The sequence below is a fragment of the Rosa rugosa genome, chromosome 5 (genome assembly GCF_958449725.1).
Source record: "Rosa rugosa chromosome 5, drRosRugo1.1, whole genome shotgun sequence".
NCBI classification, from domain to species: Eukaryota; Viridiplantae; Streptophyta; class Magnoliopsida; order Rosales; family Rosaceae; genus Rosa; species Rosa rugosa.
In genome coordinates this window covers 7702203-7719877 of record NC_084824.1, presented here as the reverse complement: position 1 = coordinate 7719877, position 17675 = coordinate 7702203, and the positions used below count along the sequence as shown (strand labels likewise).

Below are 17675 nucleotides of genomic sequence, written 5' to 3'. Positions count from 1 at the left end.
GGCTTACTCGCTCTTTGAATGATGAAACAAAAGATAACAAACAACACCACAAAACGTTACAAACAAAATTGATTCAAACACGTCTTCAAACCAAACTAAAACAAATACATAAATAACTTAAATTTGACTACACAAAGTACCAAACACAGATAAAGGATTAACCCACAATAGCTGCAGTCAAACCGAACCTTGATGCACAAAGCTGCAATTCCAACCATTTATATCCACAATCTAAACCATCCCTTCACTGCAAATACTTTGGAATTTCTATGATAAAAACCAACAAACAATACATGTCACAACATTTGAAAACAAAATTTACATAAATGACAAAAAACCGAATACTAGACAAAAGTTACCTTCTTCTTTTTGTGTCTTTAGATTTCTATCAAGCTATGGATCTTCCATTCCCTGTTCAAGATGCTGATCCCAGAAGCAATCCAAAAAACCAAAACCGATTATTAGCCTTTTTATTGAGGTCTCAATGAAAAACAAGCATAAGTAAACACTCTCAAACAGAACTAGAAAAGAAAAGAAAAATTGAATAATAGTGAACTTAAGTACCTTTCCTATGATTTCACTTCATCATTGGAAGCAATAGCTGATCTATATCAAAATCACATGCCAACACAAAAAAATTAATTAATATTAAGCATTAACATCTAAAATGGACTAACCAACCATCAACAAAAGACTACAAGGACCAAAGTCCCAACTTACAAGTTGCACGAGAAGAAACAAGAAAATTGGGGAAATAAGAAACTAATAATACAAGTTACAACTGTCCTCAAATTGAATGACAAAGATCCTTACTCTATTTAAATTAAAGTCGAACTCCAAATGAGTTGCATAAATGACAATGCATTTACTAATTGCAATTCTAAGAACCTTGTGCTCAAAAACAATATTCATAAAATGATCAATGAAGACCTATAATTTGAATAAGGTGATTGAGACATAATAGGGCTCATTGTGTACCTTTCCACAAAGAAGAAACAAGCCGTCGTGGAGCTGCTATTGGTTCACCAAGCTTGTCTTTCTTCCTATAAGCAGAAAAAATGTTTAGAACCTGTACATATTTCCAGCAAGTTAGCTAGGGCCTAAAATATATTATTAAGAGAAAACCCGGGAAAGTGAACCCGAGTTTCATTTGAAAATTACAAGAGAAACTAATAAGTAGTAACTCGCTACCTTAGAGTGAATTTTCTAATTATACTGCAAAACAATAACAGTGCAGAAAAATGCATGAATAAGACTTCCATCACTCACTGCCTTCTTACCTTGAATTATATTCATTTGATCCCTCTGTTGCCAAGGCTGAACCCATCTCTCCACCATGTACTACTTCTCTTGATTATTTCTGCGACCCTCCATTGAACATATAATAAGTTAAAATTGACCAACTTAAAATTAAAACCACCAAGTATCACAGGGGGAAACATAAAATAAACAAAACATACATACATATTGCCTACTATCTGCAAGGGAACTGAAAAGAAACCAGCTTAGCAGAATAGTAGGTATAGGCTTCTCAATTCATTCATATCACCGGCCATGAACTTTTTCTCAACTCAAAACCTTAATCTCCAATTCACTATCTGCAAACTCAACTAAATAATATCTATTTCTGAAGCACCATAGGTCTCAATTTATTTATTTTGGCTAGATAAACATCAGTCTCACCAGGGATTGATCCCCAGCACTGATTCTTCTCAAGGAAGAGAGTGTATAATTATGTCTGAAGATTGAAAGCTAGTTCAAAGAAGAAACATATATATAAGACTTGAGCACACACACACATATAACAACAAGAATGATTCAATTCAACTTTCTGCTGCACCTGTTAATTTAGTCATTATTCATTAACAGAATGCACTCAATGCAGTAACATGAATAATTGAAGGAATTTCACTCAATCAAGACTAAATCACACAATCACACATTCACAGTAAACTTAGAAGTAAAAGCATAATTAGTAATTAATTAATTAATTAACAATCAACAGTTAATTCTTCTCTTCAAACAGAAGAACAATGCGAAGAACTGAAGAATAATCAACATCAACACCAACACCAATAATCAATGTTTCAACAATCAACACCAATTCATGTATCCAAAATAGATCAGCAGATTCAGTAGTCAGTACCCAACTACCCACTAACCAAAATAATGAAATACAAATTCAAACTTCCAATCGTATCGAAATTTCTGTCGATTTGAATGGAATTTGTAAGAAAATGAATTAAAGGTAGAATCTTTACAATGAAATTAGTTTCCTTTGTACAGAAGATCATCATGGTTTCAAAGGGTATCAAGCAATGACATGGTTTTGGGATTGATTTTAGCAGACTGAAGATTCATTGCGGTTGAAGTTTAGAAATTAGAACTTACCGTTTCGAGGCAGAGGCACGGAGCAGAGGGAGTCTGAGGCAGAGACGCGGTGGAGCTGCGGTGGCTTGGGGGAGGGCGGAGAGCGAAGACCTGTGGTGGCTTGGGGGAAGGCGAAGGCGGAAGAGCTGCGGTGGAGCTGCGGTAGCTTGGGGGAGTACGAAGAGCGAAGAGCTGCGGTGGCTTGGGGGAGGGCGAAGAGCGAAGAGCTGCAGTGGCTTGGGTCTGTTTTGCTGGTTTTGGGGATCGAATGAATCGATCTGTTCTGCGGTGGCTTGGGGGAGGGCGAAGAGCGAAGAGCTGCGGTGGCTGGGTCTGTTTTGCTGGTTTTGGGGATCGAATGAATCGATCTGTTCTGCGGTGGCTTGGGGGAGGGCGACGAGCGAAGAGTGCTGCGGTGGAGCTGCTATGGCTTGGGGGATGGTGAAGAGCGAAGAGCTGCGGTCGCTTGGGTCTGTTTTGCTGGTTTTGGGGATCGAATGAATCGATCTGTTTTGCGATCAAAAGAAAAGAGCTTAAAAAAAAAAAAGGCCTAAATCCGCCTAGCCAGAAAGAAAAGAAGAGAGTTTGTGTTTAGGTTTCAGATCTCAGGGGAGTTTGTGTTTAGTTCACAGGGAACTAAAATCTAGACGCGCCTAATTTTCGTCTCTGGGTGCCTTGGAGCTAGGTTAAGTTTGTAAATAAAGGCTACGGCAATTGCAGCGAAGCATGTATTAGGAAAAATTTTGCTACGGCATTTTTAATGCCGTTGCCATTTAAGCATTTTCATGCTACGGCTCTCCTTTGCCGTCGCAAAATTTTTAATTTTTATGCTACGGCTCCCTTTTGCCGTCGCAATTTTTTTTTTTTTTTGCGACTCCTTGTTTCCCGTAGCAAATCTAGGACCATTAGCTACGGCATTTTTGCGCCGACGCTAACTGGGGTGGCCATTGCAATTATTTTTTGTAGTGTATGTTAAAGATCTGTAAAATAAAAGTTTCACGAACTCTCGTGTATCAAAATTATTATAATTATTTGTAACTTAAATATTTACGATTCTAGCTTTGAGATTAATTATTCACCGTCTAAAATAATCACGAAAAAGATGTGAATCACATTAATTCAAGTGAATACAGAGATGAAAAATCTCAATTTTTTTTGTTTTTTATTCAGATCAAGTGATTTACAAAATTATTTTATTTTTCCTGCAAGTTCAAATTAGCTTGATTTGAACTTTTAACTTAAGCATGAGCTCAATTTTGATGGACTCTAGTGTAAAAATGAGGGATCAGGATCATCTCTTTGGCGAGCCTCTCTCCTTAGTTGTCCTTAACTTCTAATCTCACCCGTTTGTTTCAAATCCAAGAGTTATTTAATCATCCACGTCAGCGGCTGTTTCTTATATTACCTAAAAGTTTGATTTTCAATACAAACAGACGTTCGTTTTCTCGTTTCCTTTCGTCAATGTGACTCCTCCTCTTCTCCTCCCTCAACAAATCTGAAAGCCTGGCGGGATAATTGACATTTTCTCTGGTTCACTAGTTTTCTGTATCTGTCAAATTTGATGAAAATCTTATTGCAGTAAGAGACTTCTCTCTTATTGGCGAGCCAGAAAGATTCAACAGTTGCAGTGCGGTTTCACCAAAGCAAAATTTACGTGATCATAAAGTGATATATAAATCAATACAATATGATCAAAATGGTATCAATATTAGCAATATCACCCGTTTTGATTTGGGATTCAAATTTCAACATTTAATTTTGTGATTCTAGGCATCGAGGCCAAGAGAGCCTAGGATTCCCTTAGATTCTAACCCACCTCACTGTACAAATCCTTAACTACCTTTTGATTCCAACATCTATCACCAAGCTCTATTTTTCTGATCCAACCTTGAAATCGAACGAAGGCTCATTAAAGACTTGTTTTTATGGATTTTGTCAACTAAGGAGACTCGAGCTTAAACTTTTTTTTTTTTTGATTGAGATCACATGGTTCCTCAAAGGCTTCCTAGGCCCAGAGACTAATCCGTGTCTGGAGATCATGTCAGAACGCTTCCTCCCCCCTGGCCACCAATAATATATTGGGATTTAACTCCAATAAGAGTCGGCGGGATTCGAACCCGGGTGTGGGGGTTCCACACTTCGAGGCTCTTACCAACTCGACCACCTGTGGTGGTTGACTCGAGCTTAAACTAAGCTCAATGTATATCAGACGAATGTCAAATAATAGCAATCTGATGTGTTCATGAATTTTACCAATATATTATAAGTTTTATGTCATTTAATACATTTAATAAGTGTTTGGTTTTATGGGTATTAGGTGGATTGCTATTTATTGATTGGTATAATATATTAAAGATTTTTATTATTAGAAATTAATAAATCAATTTATCATGTAGATTAGTTTGGTTTAGAGTTAGATCGACTCCTTATAAACTATTTTAGAACAACTTTATACTTGTATCAAACCATATCAACTTTAATGTGAATATGTGATTAGATATTATTTGTACCGTAAAAATTCATGTATTATTATTATAATCTAAACTGATTGTTTTCAAAAGATGGCCGTATGGTACAGGCCATGGTACAGCAGTGCAGCCGTAGTATAGTTGTGTCCATTACCTGATTACCATAACACCAAACTCCTCGTGAAAAGTGAATACCACGACATAAATAACGTACACCCACCCTGCATCATGTGAATGCTTTTAAATACCCTGTATACAGGTGGACCCACTCTTGCCCAGTGCATTAATAATTTATTTCTAGATCTCTCTTTTCTCTCTCTTTCTCTCCCTCTCACATTGCCATTATTGAAAAAACAGATGCGAAATCTGGCGCCTAAAGGCGGGTAGATAATAAATTGAAAAAAGGTACGGCCACGTGGAAACTTGAAAGCCAAGGCCAAACGGCAAGTCGGCAACTTGGAGCAAACCCAAAATCTAATCAACGACCGTCGACTTTATCAAAACAGCGGCTGGCCTACGCATACGTTTAACTTTGACGTGTCGATCATCTGCCTCTGCCATGTGTTGCTGTCGGCGCGCCAAAAGGGAATTTGGCTCGCCTGCGCGCCAAACCGGAGGAGAGAGGAAAATGTGGATCGGGCTGTCGCCCACCCAATTTTTTCTTTGAGTTGGAACAGAACAATAAGCACCCGCTGGATCCCCTATTGACATGTCGTTGATTCGAGAATGGCGTCCTTTTAGACTTTTGTGTTACACACACTGGTTGAAATTTTTAAGAGATTATTCTGAAGTTCTCGATAGTCAAACGTAAATGTGTTACTTATGACTAATAAGTTATGACATATCTAATGATTGTATTTTTGAAAAATTGAAAGAAGACAGAAATATTCAGTTGGAGATCGAAGCTCCTCGTTAGTTTGTTTTACAATTAACAAAATAAAAGATATGAGATATATCACTTTTTTTTTTTTTTAGTCAGATGGGATATATCACTTCAGATGTCATATCAATTGTTATTTTTTATAGTCATATCATTATATTACACTAGCCTTCCTGCATGCACATGTACATGCGGAAGGCCGCGTTCTCGCGTGCGACTTATGTCTTTAAAAATGCAGTATGTGTTGCAAAATATCATTTCCCTATTTTTGGGAAATCACAACAGTTATAGGAGTCAATGTAAGACAGGTTATGAGGTTATATCAATTGTTCTTCTTTATAGGCATACCATTATATTATACGGTATTATTATTTTAAATGTGATAATATTATTTAAATAATAATTTTTTAGTCACGTGCTGATAATTAAGGCGCTATTAAGTGTAATTTAAAAAAAAAATGAATTGATTTCTATCAATATTTGAGATCCTAAACCCTAATATTCATTTTTTCAAGATATCTGCTAAAACAGATACGTCTTCCTCCGACTCTCTAATTATAAAAGAAATTTCGTATGTTATCTGCAATTGCTTCGTTCAAGTAGCCATCGGTGTCATCACTTAAACGGTCAAACCATTAACCACCCAATAAGGTCGTCCAATTTCCAGAAAGATTACGTAATCAATTACCTACAACCTTCCTCTCACACCGGTCTTTATTGAAAAAGTCAGTCTCACCTCCCCATTAATTCCACCTCAATCAACCCGAAACCAATCCAATACCCATTCAATTCAATTCAATCCACTGATTCCACTCTAAAACACCCAATCCATATTACCCAAAACACCCTCGCTATTACCAAGAATTTCATCCACTCCATCCCACCATCATAGTCAAGCCGAGCCGAGCCCAACGAAGGAGTCAAGAAAAGCAGGTTTATCAGAAAAATAAAAGAAAATAACGCCGTGATTGACTAAGGGCGAGTGGGCCAAACACAACTGACCCGGACCTGAACCCGGAATTCAAACCAATTAATAGAAAACAAATCTGGAAAAAGCAGACATCATGGAAAGAAGTAACAGATGAAATGAGAAAAAGAAAAATTTTAAAAAGGCAAGGCGTCCGTGATGGCCTAAGTATTCGATCCCACGCGCCCGCGTCACCATCATCACCCACACTCTCACTTTCTCTCTCTAAATTGTCCCCCTATATATATCGATCGCTTCTCTCATCGCTTTTCCACACCACCACTGCTTTACGATCATCTGAAAAATCTTACCTGAAAAATCTCTCATCAGATTTTCTTCGATTTTTAATGGAAGACACGAATATCAAGAAGCGAGTTCGGGACTACGAGTCCGACTCGGAGCACGACTCGGTCGAAGTTAAGCGACTCAGAGACGACCTACTGGACTTCCTCGACGATTTCGATCCCGTTCCGGCGACTCAGGACCTCGACTCGTTCATGAAGAGCTTCGAGGAAGAGATCTCCAATTCTTGCTCAACTTCGCCTCGTCCGGAGCCCGACACGGCCGCCGCTCCGGTGCCGGTGGTCGATCTTACGTCAGATTCCGGCGAGTCCAATCCGGATCTCGCACACCTTCTAGAAGCGTCTGATGATGAGCTCGGCCTTCCGCCGTCCGGCGGGTTTAGCGGCGAGGTGGCGAACGACAGAGAGTCTGAGTTGGTCAGAGTGTCGTCTGACTCGTCCGGAATCGGCGAGTTGTGGCGGTTTGATGACCAGGGTCCGAGTTACGACTCGTTCGAGTTTAACGGCGGAGCTGGTAGTCACTTTGATGACAGCGGTTACGGGGCGTTTGATGGCCTGTTTGAGCACTCAGATGTGTATTTTGAATCGTCTGATTACTCCGATTTTTCGTGGCGTTTTGAAACGCTGCCTGCGGAGGAGTAGGATGAAACGAAACGTTTTACGGCTAATGGAATATGATACATTGATACAGATTTGTAAATTCTTTTTAATCTTTTAAAGGGGTCATAAGAAATATGTAGGGCAGACTGATATGAAATTAGGAATCATGAACAACAAAAGAGAAAGATGCCTTGTTGCACTCAAGGAAATTTGGTTCGATCTACTACTCCAGAAAAATTTACACGATTAAACTGTAATTACGTCAAAGAATATTGATAGAACATGAAGAATACGTTGTATCATGTTAAGATGCAGCATGATTTGTGTTTACGCGTGTGGCATGGTAGAATTCAGAAAGAGATTATCTTAGAAAAATAGTGTTACTAGTTTCTAAAGTTTTGCAGTTGATGAGTCGGATTTGAGACCTTTAAAACATTTAAAATGAATGAGTTATGTCATTTGTTAGGTAGCTGTAGATAAACCTAAGAAATTTGCACACTCAAATTTACAAACCACACACACCCTTTTATTTTTTTTAATAATATTTCATCTCACCTTTTTTTACACTTCCTAAAATACCCTAAATCAGAATTTTTTTTTTTTTTTTGGGTCCTCTCTATCTCTCTCTCCTCTCCAAAACCTGCACTTCCCTCACGCACTTCCTGCTTTTCTGACATCTCTTGGACCGGCGGCGGCGGTGAGATCGACTGGGCTGTAGAGACCCAGCTCGGTGTCGAAGACCGACTTCTTGGCCGGGTCGGAGAGAAGGGCCCATGCATTGGCGACGAGTTTGAAGGCGTGCTCGGCGAAGGCGTATTTGTTCTTGTCTTTCTGCGGGTTTCAAATAGAATTTAATCCACCGAAGGTTGTTGCTAGCTAGATTCAGCAGGGATGAGAGGGCAAATGGAGAGCTAGCTGTTAACTTATCTGATCTGCAGACCTTTGGTTTGGTTTAAAGATCAGGGATTCATTGACCAACTTTATTTATCGCCGCCGTCCACGGTGTTGCGGTCACCAGCAAATTCAAAATCGCTCGCTTGTGACTGGTGGTGGATTAGAAGGTCATAAATACTCCAAAACCCAAATGAGAAAAGCTTCAAGATTCAAACTTTTCGCAAAACCCAGATGAGAAAAGTTTTCCAGATTCAAACTTTTCTCAAAACTTAGATGAGAAAAAGCTTCAAGACTCAATTTTTTCTCAAAACCCAGAATAAGAAAACAGAATTGTGAATACCCAGATGGAAAAATGGCTTCTTTTTTCCTTTTTCCAAGGTCCCCAGATTGAATCTCTGGACTTTGACAGGTTACAATTCCATTACAATTGATATTCAATAACTTGACAAATATTTAGCCTCAGGCCCTCAACAATCCATATCATTACATGTTCTAGCTGGATTCTTAACAAACACCATTAACAAGTTGATCAGATTCAGTAATCGCAAATGCTAACATTGAAACCAGTACAAGCATAAAAACAATCCTGGAGAGAGAGAGAGAGGACCCCAAAAAGAAAGAAAAGGAAACTCTGATTTAGGGCATTTTAGGAAGTGTAAAAAAATGTGAGATAAAAAATTATTAAAAAAATGAAAGGGTGTGTAGTTTGTAAATTTGGGTGTGCAAATTTCACACCCCATAATTTTTCTTAACTTCAAATAACTTCTTATCACCTTCGCTCGTTTACGACTCTAATCTTCTAACCATTTATTAGTCGAAGGTAGGGTTTCTCTTTACAAACCCTAGCGCTTCGTTGTAGGCGGTGGTAGCAGCCATGAGTTTCGGTGCTTGCCTGTTGCGTAGGCGAGCCAACGATCTTATTGCACCGGTCACAACTATGATTTGAAGGCTGTGTTTTTGACACGGGGTGTGTTTACCGATGTTTTAGGACGATAGCTAAGAGAATCGGCGGTTGAGGAAATGCGGCTTATCTACGCGGGTAGAAATTTATGTCGTGTTCGGGTCTCTGCGAAGAGGCGGTGATGAACTGAGGAATCAAGCATGTTTTACACGGGTGGGATCCAGGCGGGTTTGTGGCTTGCTCCCAGATAGATGTAGTGAAGTCTCATACAATAATTGCGTTCTTAGGTGGGTGATTGTTATTGTGAGGGTGATTTTTGTGTTTTGGATTTTCGGCAGCAAAACCCTCTTGATTAAGCGAGACTAGGCCCAAAATCGATCAAAGGTTAGACCTGAGAACAACTTCGTTGTGACCAGCTAGATGATAACAGCAGCAATTAGAACTATTTTCACAAAAAACATAGCTTATAGGTGGATATGGTGTGGGAGCTAGATGCTTGGGAGTTTAGTAGAGAGAGCGAGTTCCAGCAATGGCATGATTTCTGGGTTTTGTGTTAGTGTTGATTTGGGGAATTGATGGCTAGGGATTCAGAGATAAAGTTTGATCTCTTGCTTGATGTTTTTGGGTTGTTATGGTCTGCTTCCAACGGCGATGAACCCGCTTTTTATAGCGGAGATAGGCGGGGAAGATTCGTGCTAATAACCAGGGGTTTTGAAGTGGTATTCTTAGTTTTGGTGGGATAATCCTAAAGCTTTCAACTTTTGTTTTCTCCATGAAACCAAAAGGGTGAAAGCTGGTTCTGGCTATGAGAGTGAAGGTCGGTGGTATAGGCATAGCCGCATAGGGTGGTGAAGATCCCAGATTTTGTGCTGCTGTGATCTTTGAGGGATTCTAATCCCTTTTTTTTCTGCTATTGTAAATTGTAATCACAAAGTTTGAGAGCTATTGGAAATTGAAACGGGATTACTGGGTATATGAATCAGAAAGCTTCTCCATAGATTCTGGGTTCTTTCCAGAAATGGTGAAGCACTAATCCCAGCAACAATTTTGATAGAACGACGTTCTGGTTTGGGGAAGAAGATGCTTTCAACGGGCTTGGGCTAGAGGTTGTTGTAATGGGCTTTTGGTAAGGAGATAATTCTAATGGGCTTTGAGTTTTGCTGGGCCTGCTTTCATCTCTCTACTAGCCTTTGTTGAGATTTTAGCCCCTCAAGCATGAATTTTCGTCCCCAAGCCCAAGCCCAAAACCAAAATTGTCGATGGGTCTTAACTTAACAATAGGCCTCACAGAATCTGTTACCTTCCACACCACACCCTTCCGTATAAGCCCCAAACTTAGCTTGGGTCTACGCGTATCGCATGGTAAATTAGCGTGTCGGCTTCTTTTAAAACGTATGTTAGTCATTTGAGAATTTGGGCTGTCGTATCTCTTGCTAACTAGATGGCTTCCTTTTGACATGAAGTGGGCTTGCTTGAAGACCCAATTAGGTCACGAGGTTGATGACTCGTCCCCTTTGCTTGTCACTCCTTAAATTTGAACTTGTGGAAATTTGGGTATCAACAGTTATAAATTTACTTTTGTTCTTTATGTTAGTTGCTTTGAATAAAGTGTGATGCCAGTTATAGTATTGATGTTATTTGTTAGAGTTTTGTCTCCCGATTAAGCCGAAAACACAAAAGCAACTTTTCTTATGCTTCGGGAGCTTAGACTCTGTGAAATTGAGAGAATATATGAATATTCCTCTAAAAAAAAACTCTGATATTCTAACCTCTATATATCTACCTTTATCAACACCACTAGGATAGCAAATTTTTTTGGCAAGATGTGGCAGATGTGAATACATTTTGACCGCAAATCTTAATTATTTGTTAGACTTCTAACTTAATTTTGGATTTTTTAATTATTATGTTTTTAAATCACACTATAAACCACCTACTCATGATGCTAATGAGATTCAACATGACCTCTGCAGTCCAACAAATCAACAAGCCATAACTCACTGGTAAATCTTTGAGTTGATTAATGTATGAAGTTGTTTGACATTTTTTAATAAATTGTTGCATGAGTTTTCAGTAACATATTGTCCAATTTAAAACATTTTCAGTGCCTTACTGAGAATATATCAACCTAAAGCCTAAAGGATTGGGAACTCGATAAACATTTGACTCACCTCTTCCACCACCTTCGAGATTTGTTGGATGTATACATTAACAATAATGTCCATCATTTTTGTTCCTTATTTGAGTGAGAGAGTTATGGCGACACTTGAAGACAAAAGAGAGACCGATATGGAATACATAGAAAAAGATCGATATGTAGTTGAGCCACTGAGTTACGTCATCAACCTCAAAGCATGTTGACGAGGCGATGGAGTATACCTACGCTTTCTTTCTTTATCCTTCTTTAAGATGAAAACATTGGCTAGGGGACGTACTTATATCAGATGTAAATATTGCGACGGCATTATAGTGTGCAGTTCTTTTCTCTGAAAAGAAGAAGAAAGTAGTGTATGCTAGTTGGTGCTTGTTAGAATACAAGTATTTGCTAGAGATTTCTGATATTATTTCGGGACATACTCTAGTTGTTTATTGTAAACAGGGGTTTAGGCTCATTGTCCCCCTCTTGTATTCAACAGTTTCATTAATCAAGGCTTGAGGGCAGCTGCACCAACCCTTCATTCAAAAAAAAAAAAAAAAAAAAAAGTGTTAGTGGAGTAAAAAGTGAATCTCCAAACCGAATGCATGTTTCATAAAAGCCCAAAGGTTGTAGAAGATGCGGTCCAATACCACAAACTGATCCCTAAGGATTAAGGCCTAAAATTGGAAATAATTTACACACTATGATTGGACTTAAAACATAAATGTCCAAATATGTGGAGTAGAGTTACACTATAATGGGATCGAAAAAGAAATTAAGCCCAATCCCAGTCACTAAAAGTTGTAAGAATAATTAGCCTCTAAAGGGCCCACATCGGCGGTGGATCAAACGGTGTGATCCAAACCTCCATTGACACGAGATAAATATAACAGCCAAAATTTCCAAGAGACCTTATCAGACACAAAAATCTAGCTCATTATACTCACCGATCCCTAACACACCCAACGCGCCGCCTGAAAATCACGAACCCACGCTCCCATTCACACGGCCCATCTCAATTCAACGTCCATTTAGGTCTGCGTGTCTCGCACGATCTCCTCAGCGCGTATAGTGATCACCACGTAGCCCTCGTATATAAACCCGAAAATTCGGGTTTTTCTTTTTCTTTATTGCTCCTGCTCCACTTTACTTGCGCATTCGGCTTCTTCTAACTTTTTCAGATCAGAAGCTTCGGGACTTTTTCACGGCGGCGATTCAAGTCGGAGAAGATGAAGATCTTCGTGAAGACTCTCAAGGGGACTCACTTCGAAGTCGAAGTCAAGCCTCAGGACTCGGTTAGCCTCAATCCTTCTGATTTTTTTGGTTATTTATTAGGGGCAATTCGCAACGAGCATTATGATCGTAACTGGAATTTTTTCTAGGGTTTTGCTCTGTTTAGTTATGTATGAATCTTAGTTTGGGTATAAGGATATAACTTTCAAGCATGGATTGTGCTCCCGAGCCGTAGGTACTGTGCCGAATTCGCTTGAGTAGAGTGTTTTGGATTAATAGGACTTAGGTTTTTGCTTCTAATTTGTGAATTTAGAATCTGATTATTGCGATTTTGTTGTGAAATTGATGTTTCTGATTGAGTTTTGGCGTGACTTTGGTTTTACAGTATACGAATTGAGTGTAATTTTGATTTTACTTTGCCTCATGCTGTGCAAATTTTACTGTGTGGCTATTTAATTCAATTTACAATATTTGTGATGATGAACGACTGCTCTATCTCTAGGTTGCTGATGTGAAGAAGTCGATAGAAACTTCTCAAGGTTTGGATGTATATCCTGCTACACAACAGATGCTAATCCATCAAGGAAAAGTACTTAAGGATGGGACGACATTGGAAGAAAACAAAGTTGTGGAGAATAGCTTTGTTGTGATAATGTTGACGAAGGTATTTTTCTTTTCCATTCGGTACTCTAAAGTACTACCTTTTCCTCAAAGAAATATGCGTGTGTTGTATCAAGTACTTTAGATGATGTTAAACATAGTTTTAGGTTTAGGAAGCAGGGATGAATCCAGGAATATGGTGGTAATGGATGATCTTCGAAAGTCAGATGGATTGATTTTTTGCATAAAGTAGCGACAATAGGTGTGCTTGGAAAGTAAACTAGCGACTGTAACCGTGATTGCATTATATATGTAGTGCCTTGATAAAATAGATGTAGCATCTAAGAAAGCATATAGTATGTCAGTCTTTTCTTTTGAAATTTCTTTGTGGAACTTATGTCTTATTGTGAATGCACTGTTGCTGTAACGTCATCAGTACTTATTCTATTGTAATATTTTTTTCTTTTATTACTCGAAGTTGGTGACATTCTGATTGCCATTTCTTTCAAATCTGATTTTTGTTAACTCGTAAGGGGTCTAAATTCCTTCCCCCACCAACTCAGGCACATACATGTATAATGTTCCTCAATCTGTTTTCTTTGTCTGTTGTAAAGATGACAAGTTGTTACCGCTTCAATTCCTTCTTACTAGTTTGGTACTGACTTGGTGCTCTTAAAAATGCTAGAGTAAGAGCTCATCCAGTGAGGGCTCAAGTGCGTCAACTGCAACTACGACTAATGTAAGACCAACATCTCTTTTGTCATTCTTTTCACTGATTTGTTCTTTCTGGTATTTGGGTGGAAAAGAAGACCATGTGTCCAATCTTTTTGGATGAATGCAAAGTTCTTAATTGAGTTTCTTTAATTCACAATTTACTTTTCTAATAATAGATTGGATGAATTCTGTTACTTTTTAGTTTCTCTGTGGCTGACATATTGTTATAATGTAGAGATAGAGTGTATTTTGAATGTGTAAATCTTTGGTTTGCTTTTTGTTTTTTAAATGGATACCTATTTGTGTGGTCTTATGGAAAGAGAACCTTTCTATTCAGAGTCAGTGAGGTGAACAATCTTGGTAAACTGCATTTATTAGGATGTATTGGAGCATTACTGAACCATTCTGTTTCCTGTTTCTATGTTCGGTCTGGGATTTTCGTTTACTGCAATGGTGCTTATATTATAGAATCCCTTAGGCGGAGAATTGTGTACATGCTCATTCCATAGCATCAGTACCTAAAGTTTGAGATATTGATACTTAAATTTGTAGGTTGAGATAGGCACTCCTATTAGGGTTATAGGGACTTCTTTAAAAGATGTTTTGACAGCTGACAAAAAACGGTAGTCAACAGCTTAAAAAGTTCAAAATCTCAACTTTCTCTTTACTCGGTTAATTATTACGTGCTGTATCTGATGCTTCTGGTTATGAAATATTTATTATTTATTATCATTATTATTTTTTGACGGTGTAAATGTACTTAATGTAATTTCACTGTTCAATATTTTGGGGAGAAGATATTCTCTTGTACAATATTTAAATTTGACACGGAATATACTTTTTAATGTATGTGTATATTTTGGCACAGGCACCACAGCCCAGTACACCTTCAGCTGCTCCAACTGCAACATCCGCGACACCTCAGGCTCCTGTCTCAACATCAGCACCGTGAGTCTTAAGATTTATTATGCCATTCTTTTGCATGCAGTTATATTGTATACTGTTACAATACAATTACTGTCTGTAATATTCTTTATTTCTCAGGCCGGCATCTGTTACCACGCCAGCTCCTGTCTCTTCGGCCACAACAGAGTGAGTATTTATTCCTTCTGATTGTGCTTTCAGTTTAAAACCGGAGCACAAGTCTATATGTATTCTGCTTACTATTCTCCCTGTGTCTTCCTCCACATCTCTTCCCCACCAACTTGGCATATAATTTTTCTTTTGTTTTATTATTAAACTCAATATAATTGTTCAAGCAGTTTAGATTCCTATGGCCAAGCAGCATCTGATCTAGTAGCTGGAAACAACTTGGAGGGAACAATTCAGCAAATTCTGGATATGGGTGGAGGAACCTGGGACAGGGATACTGTTGTACGTGCTCTTCGTGCTGCGTTCAACAACCCAGCTAGAGCAATTGATTACTTATATTCAGTAAGTGAAGATATTACTTTCTTTTAAATGTATATTTTCTAGACCATTTCTGTTAGTAATGATGTTTGAATAGTATTTAAAAAAAAGATTGGTAAGAGTATTGGTTTTCAACAAGAAACAGGCTGTGGTTTTCCCTGCCACTCCTTGAATTGGTTGTGTCTCTTTTGATGTCAATTTGATGTTTCTTGCAGGGTATCCCTGAGCAACCTGAAGCTCCTGTAGCTCGTATCCCTGTGAGTGGCGATGCTGCAAACCTTCCAGCACAACCTCCTCAATCAGCACAGCCAGCATCCACTCCTTCAACAGGACCTAATGCCAATCCTTTAGACCTCTTTCCACAGGTCCTTATCATGCAGCTTCTTAGATAAATTATGATGAGAGAACTTAGTGATATGCAGCTTCGATAAATTATGAGGAGCGAACTTCTCGGTGATATACTTATCTTTTTGTGTGACTACAGGGCCTTCCGAACCTAGGTGCTGGAGCTGGTGCGGGGGCGGGTGCGGGTGCGGGTAATCTTGATTTTCTGCGTGACAGCCCACAGTTCCAAGCCTTGCGAGCTATGGTGCAAGCTAATCCACAAATATTGCAGGTTTACCTCCCATCCTTGCGGGAATGTGATTTCTTCCCTTTTTTCTCATTCATCCCTCATTCTTCTCTTTTGGTTACAGCCTATGCTTCAAGAGTTGGGAAAACAAAATCCTCAGCTTGTAAGGTTAATTCAACAACATCAGGCTGACTTCCTTCGCCTAATTAATGAACCTGTCGAAGGAGGAGAAGGGTGAGAACTTATTATTTTAGCTTCTATATACTTTTCATCTTTTGGGGGTATACGTGTTTGTATGCAATATTGGATTTTATGATGCTCATTTATGAATTGTTAGGGATGTGTTGGGACAACTGGATGCAGCAATGCCACAGGCAATAACTGTCACTCCCGAGGAGCGTGAAGCCATAGAACGTGTAAGTTCTTGCTTTTCTATAAATACTACAAGTTCTTAAGTGTAATCATTAGTGAATCTCAGGGATGTGAAACTATTTTCAGTTTTGTTCATCATTTAGAAAGCGAAAATGATCCGAGCTAGTAATTTTAGTCATCCAATTTGTTGTTTTGGCTGGCTTATCAGAATAATTTTAGTGTTGCATCAATTATTCCTGTTGAAAAACTTAAACTTGCTTCATGTGGCCTACTTATCTACTCTTTGTGGTAGTGATTGTGAGGGAATCATTAGAATTGTTGAATTTGCTTATTATTTGTTTTCTGTTACTTGTTGAGATGACGATGATTTTTCTTTTTCCACGCCAGCTTGAAGCAATGGGCTTTGATAGAGCACTTGTATTGGAGGTGTTCGTTGCCTGCAACAGGAATGAAGAATTGGCTGCAAACTATCTCTTAGATCACATGCACGAGTTTGAGGATTGATCAAAGGTAGATCAGTGGTTCAACCCCCTCCATCAGAAAAGGAGGATAGGAAAAATCTAAGTACCCCTTCTTCTCGTGGCTTCCTTCATTTTCTAATTTTATTGCATCTTCTCACATTTAGCTGTTTTTGAAGTTTGGAGCTTCGGTGATATGGATTGTCAATAGAATTGTTTATTGTCTATAATGAACAATAGTCTTCATACTCATTTCATGGCTGCATGTTAACTTCTTTTCTCAAATACTTAAAAACCGGATTTAAACCAAAATGAAATGTTACTACTCAAATCAATTGTTACAAAAAGGAAGATTGTTTTGGGAATAATGGAAGATTGAGTTTTACTTTTTACCTTTTATTGTTATTATGTTTTCTTTAAAGCTTTTTATGAGCTGAAAGGACTGGGTAAGTGGGATGAATAGCTTGCTGATGGCAAAGTGGTAGCTCATTATCACAATATGGGTATGACAGAACAGTATGCCTTTGGCCTTTTCGGAGAGATGATGTAACACACCACTTGGCTTAAATAGACGTCAAGACTTTGTAGAGAGACAAAAAAATGGAAGATTTGTGTCATCATGAATTCAAGATTAATGGGTGTTATGGTCCAATTATAGTCACGAATCACAATCAGGAAGCAGGGCATGAAATATGGTCTGAACACATTGTTTCAGGTAAGCAGTCATCGTCACAGATATTACATAGCTATATAGAATATGGATGAATATGAGGAACGAATTAGCAAAGGCTAATGTCA

The 17675-nt window shown here is 38.5% G+C and overlaps 2 protein-coding genes and 1 long non-coding RNA gene across 3 annotated transcripts; 2 read left to right on the top strand and 1 right to left on the bottom strand.

Moving 5' to 3' along the window:
- Positions 1-549: 549 nt before the first annotated feature.
- Positions 550-1535, bottom strand: LOC133709255 (uncharacterized). The gene is made up of 3 exons (XR_009846191.1): positions 1281-1535; positions 979-1043; positions 550-606 (listed from the first exon to the last, which is right to left on the bottom strand). It is a non-coding gene; the product is annotated as an uncharacterized LOC133709255 (long non-coding RNA).
- Positions 1536-6945: 5410 nt separating this feature from the next.
- Positions 6946-7679, top strand: LOC133712459 (uncharacterized). The gene has a single exon (XM_062138565.1). It carries the CDS (start codon positions 7033-7035, stop codon positions 7627-7629), a length of 597 nt encoding a protein of 198 aa, XP_061994549.1. The 5' UTR covers positions 6946-7032; the 3' UTR covers positions 7630-7679.
- A 4966-nt stretch (positions 7680-12645) lies between these two features.
- On the top strand, positions 12646-17129 carry LOC133712158 (ubiquitin receptor RAD23d-like). The gene is made up of 11 exons (XM_062138242.1): positions 12646-12814; positions 13255-13416; positions 14038-14091; positions 14935-15014; positions 15111-15158; positions 15329-15500; positions 15692-15841; positions 15961-16092; positions 16172-16281; positions 16385-16463; positions 16807-17129. Exons 1-11 carry the CDS (start codon positions 12749-12751, stop codon positions 16921-16923), a joined length of 1170 nt encoding a protein of 389 aa, XP_061994226.1. The 5' UTR covers positions 12646-12748; the 3' UTR covers positions 16924-17129.
- Positions 17130-17675: the final 546 nt, after the last annotated feature.

Bases quoted from the DNA above. Each gene is read 5' to 3' on its own strand.
- LOC133712158 (XM_062138242.1), top strand. From the start codon at position 12,749: ATGAAGATCTTCGTGAAGACTCTCAAGGGGACTCACTTCGAAGTCGAA. The intron at 13,417-14,037 runs GTATTTTTCTTT...TAAAAATGCTAG, and splicing joins TTGTGATAATGTTGACGAAG to AGTAAGAGCTCATCCAGTGA. The intron at 15,159-15,328 runs GTGAGTATTTAT...TTGTTCAAGCAG, and splicing joins GTCTCTTCGGCCACAACAGA to TTTAGATTCCTATGGCCAAG.
- LOC133712459 (XM_062138565.1), top strand. From the start codon at position 7,033: ATGGAAGACACGAATATCAAGAAGCGAGTTCGGGACTACGAGTCCGAC.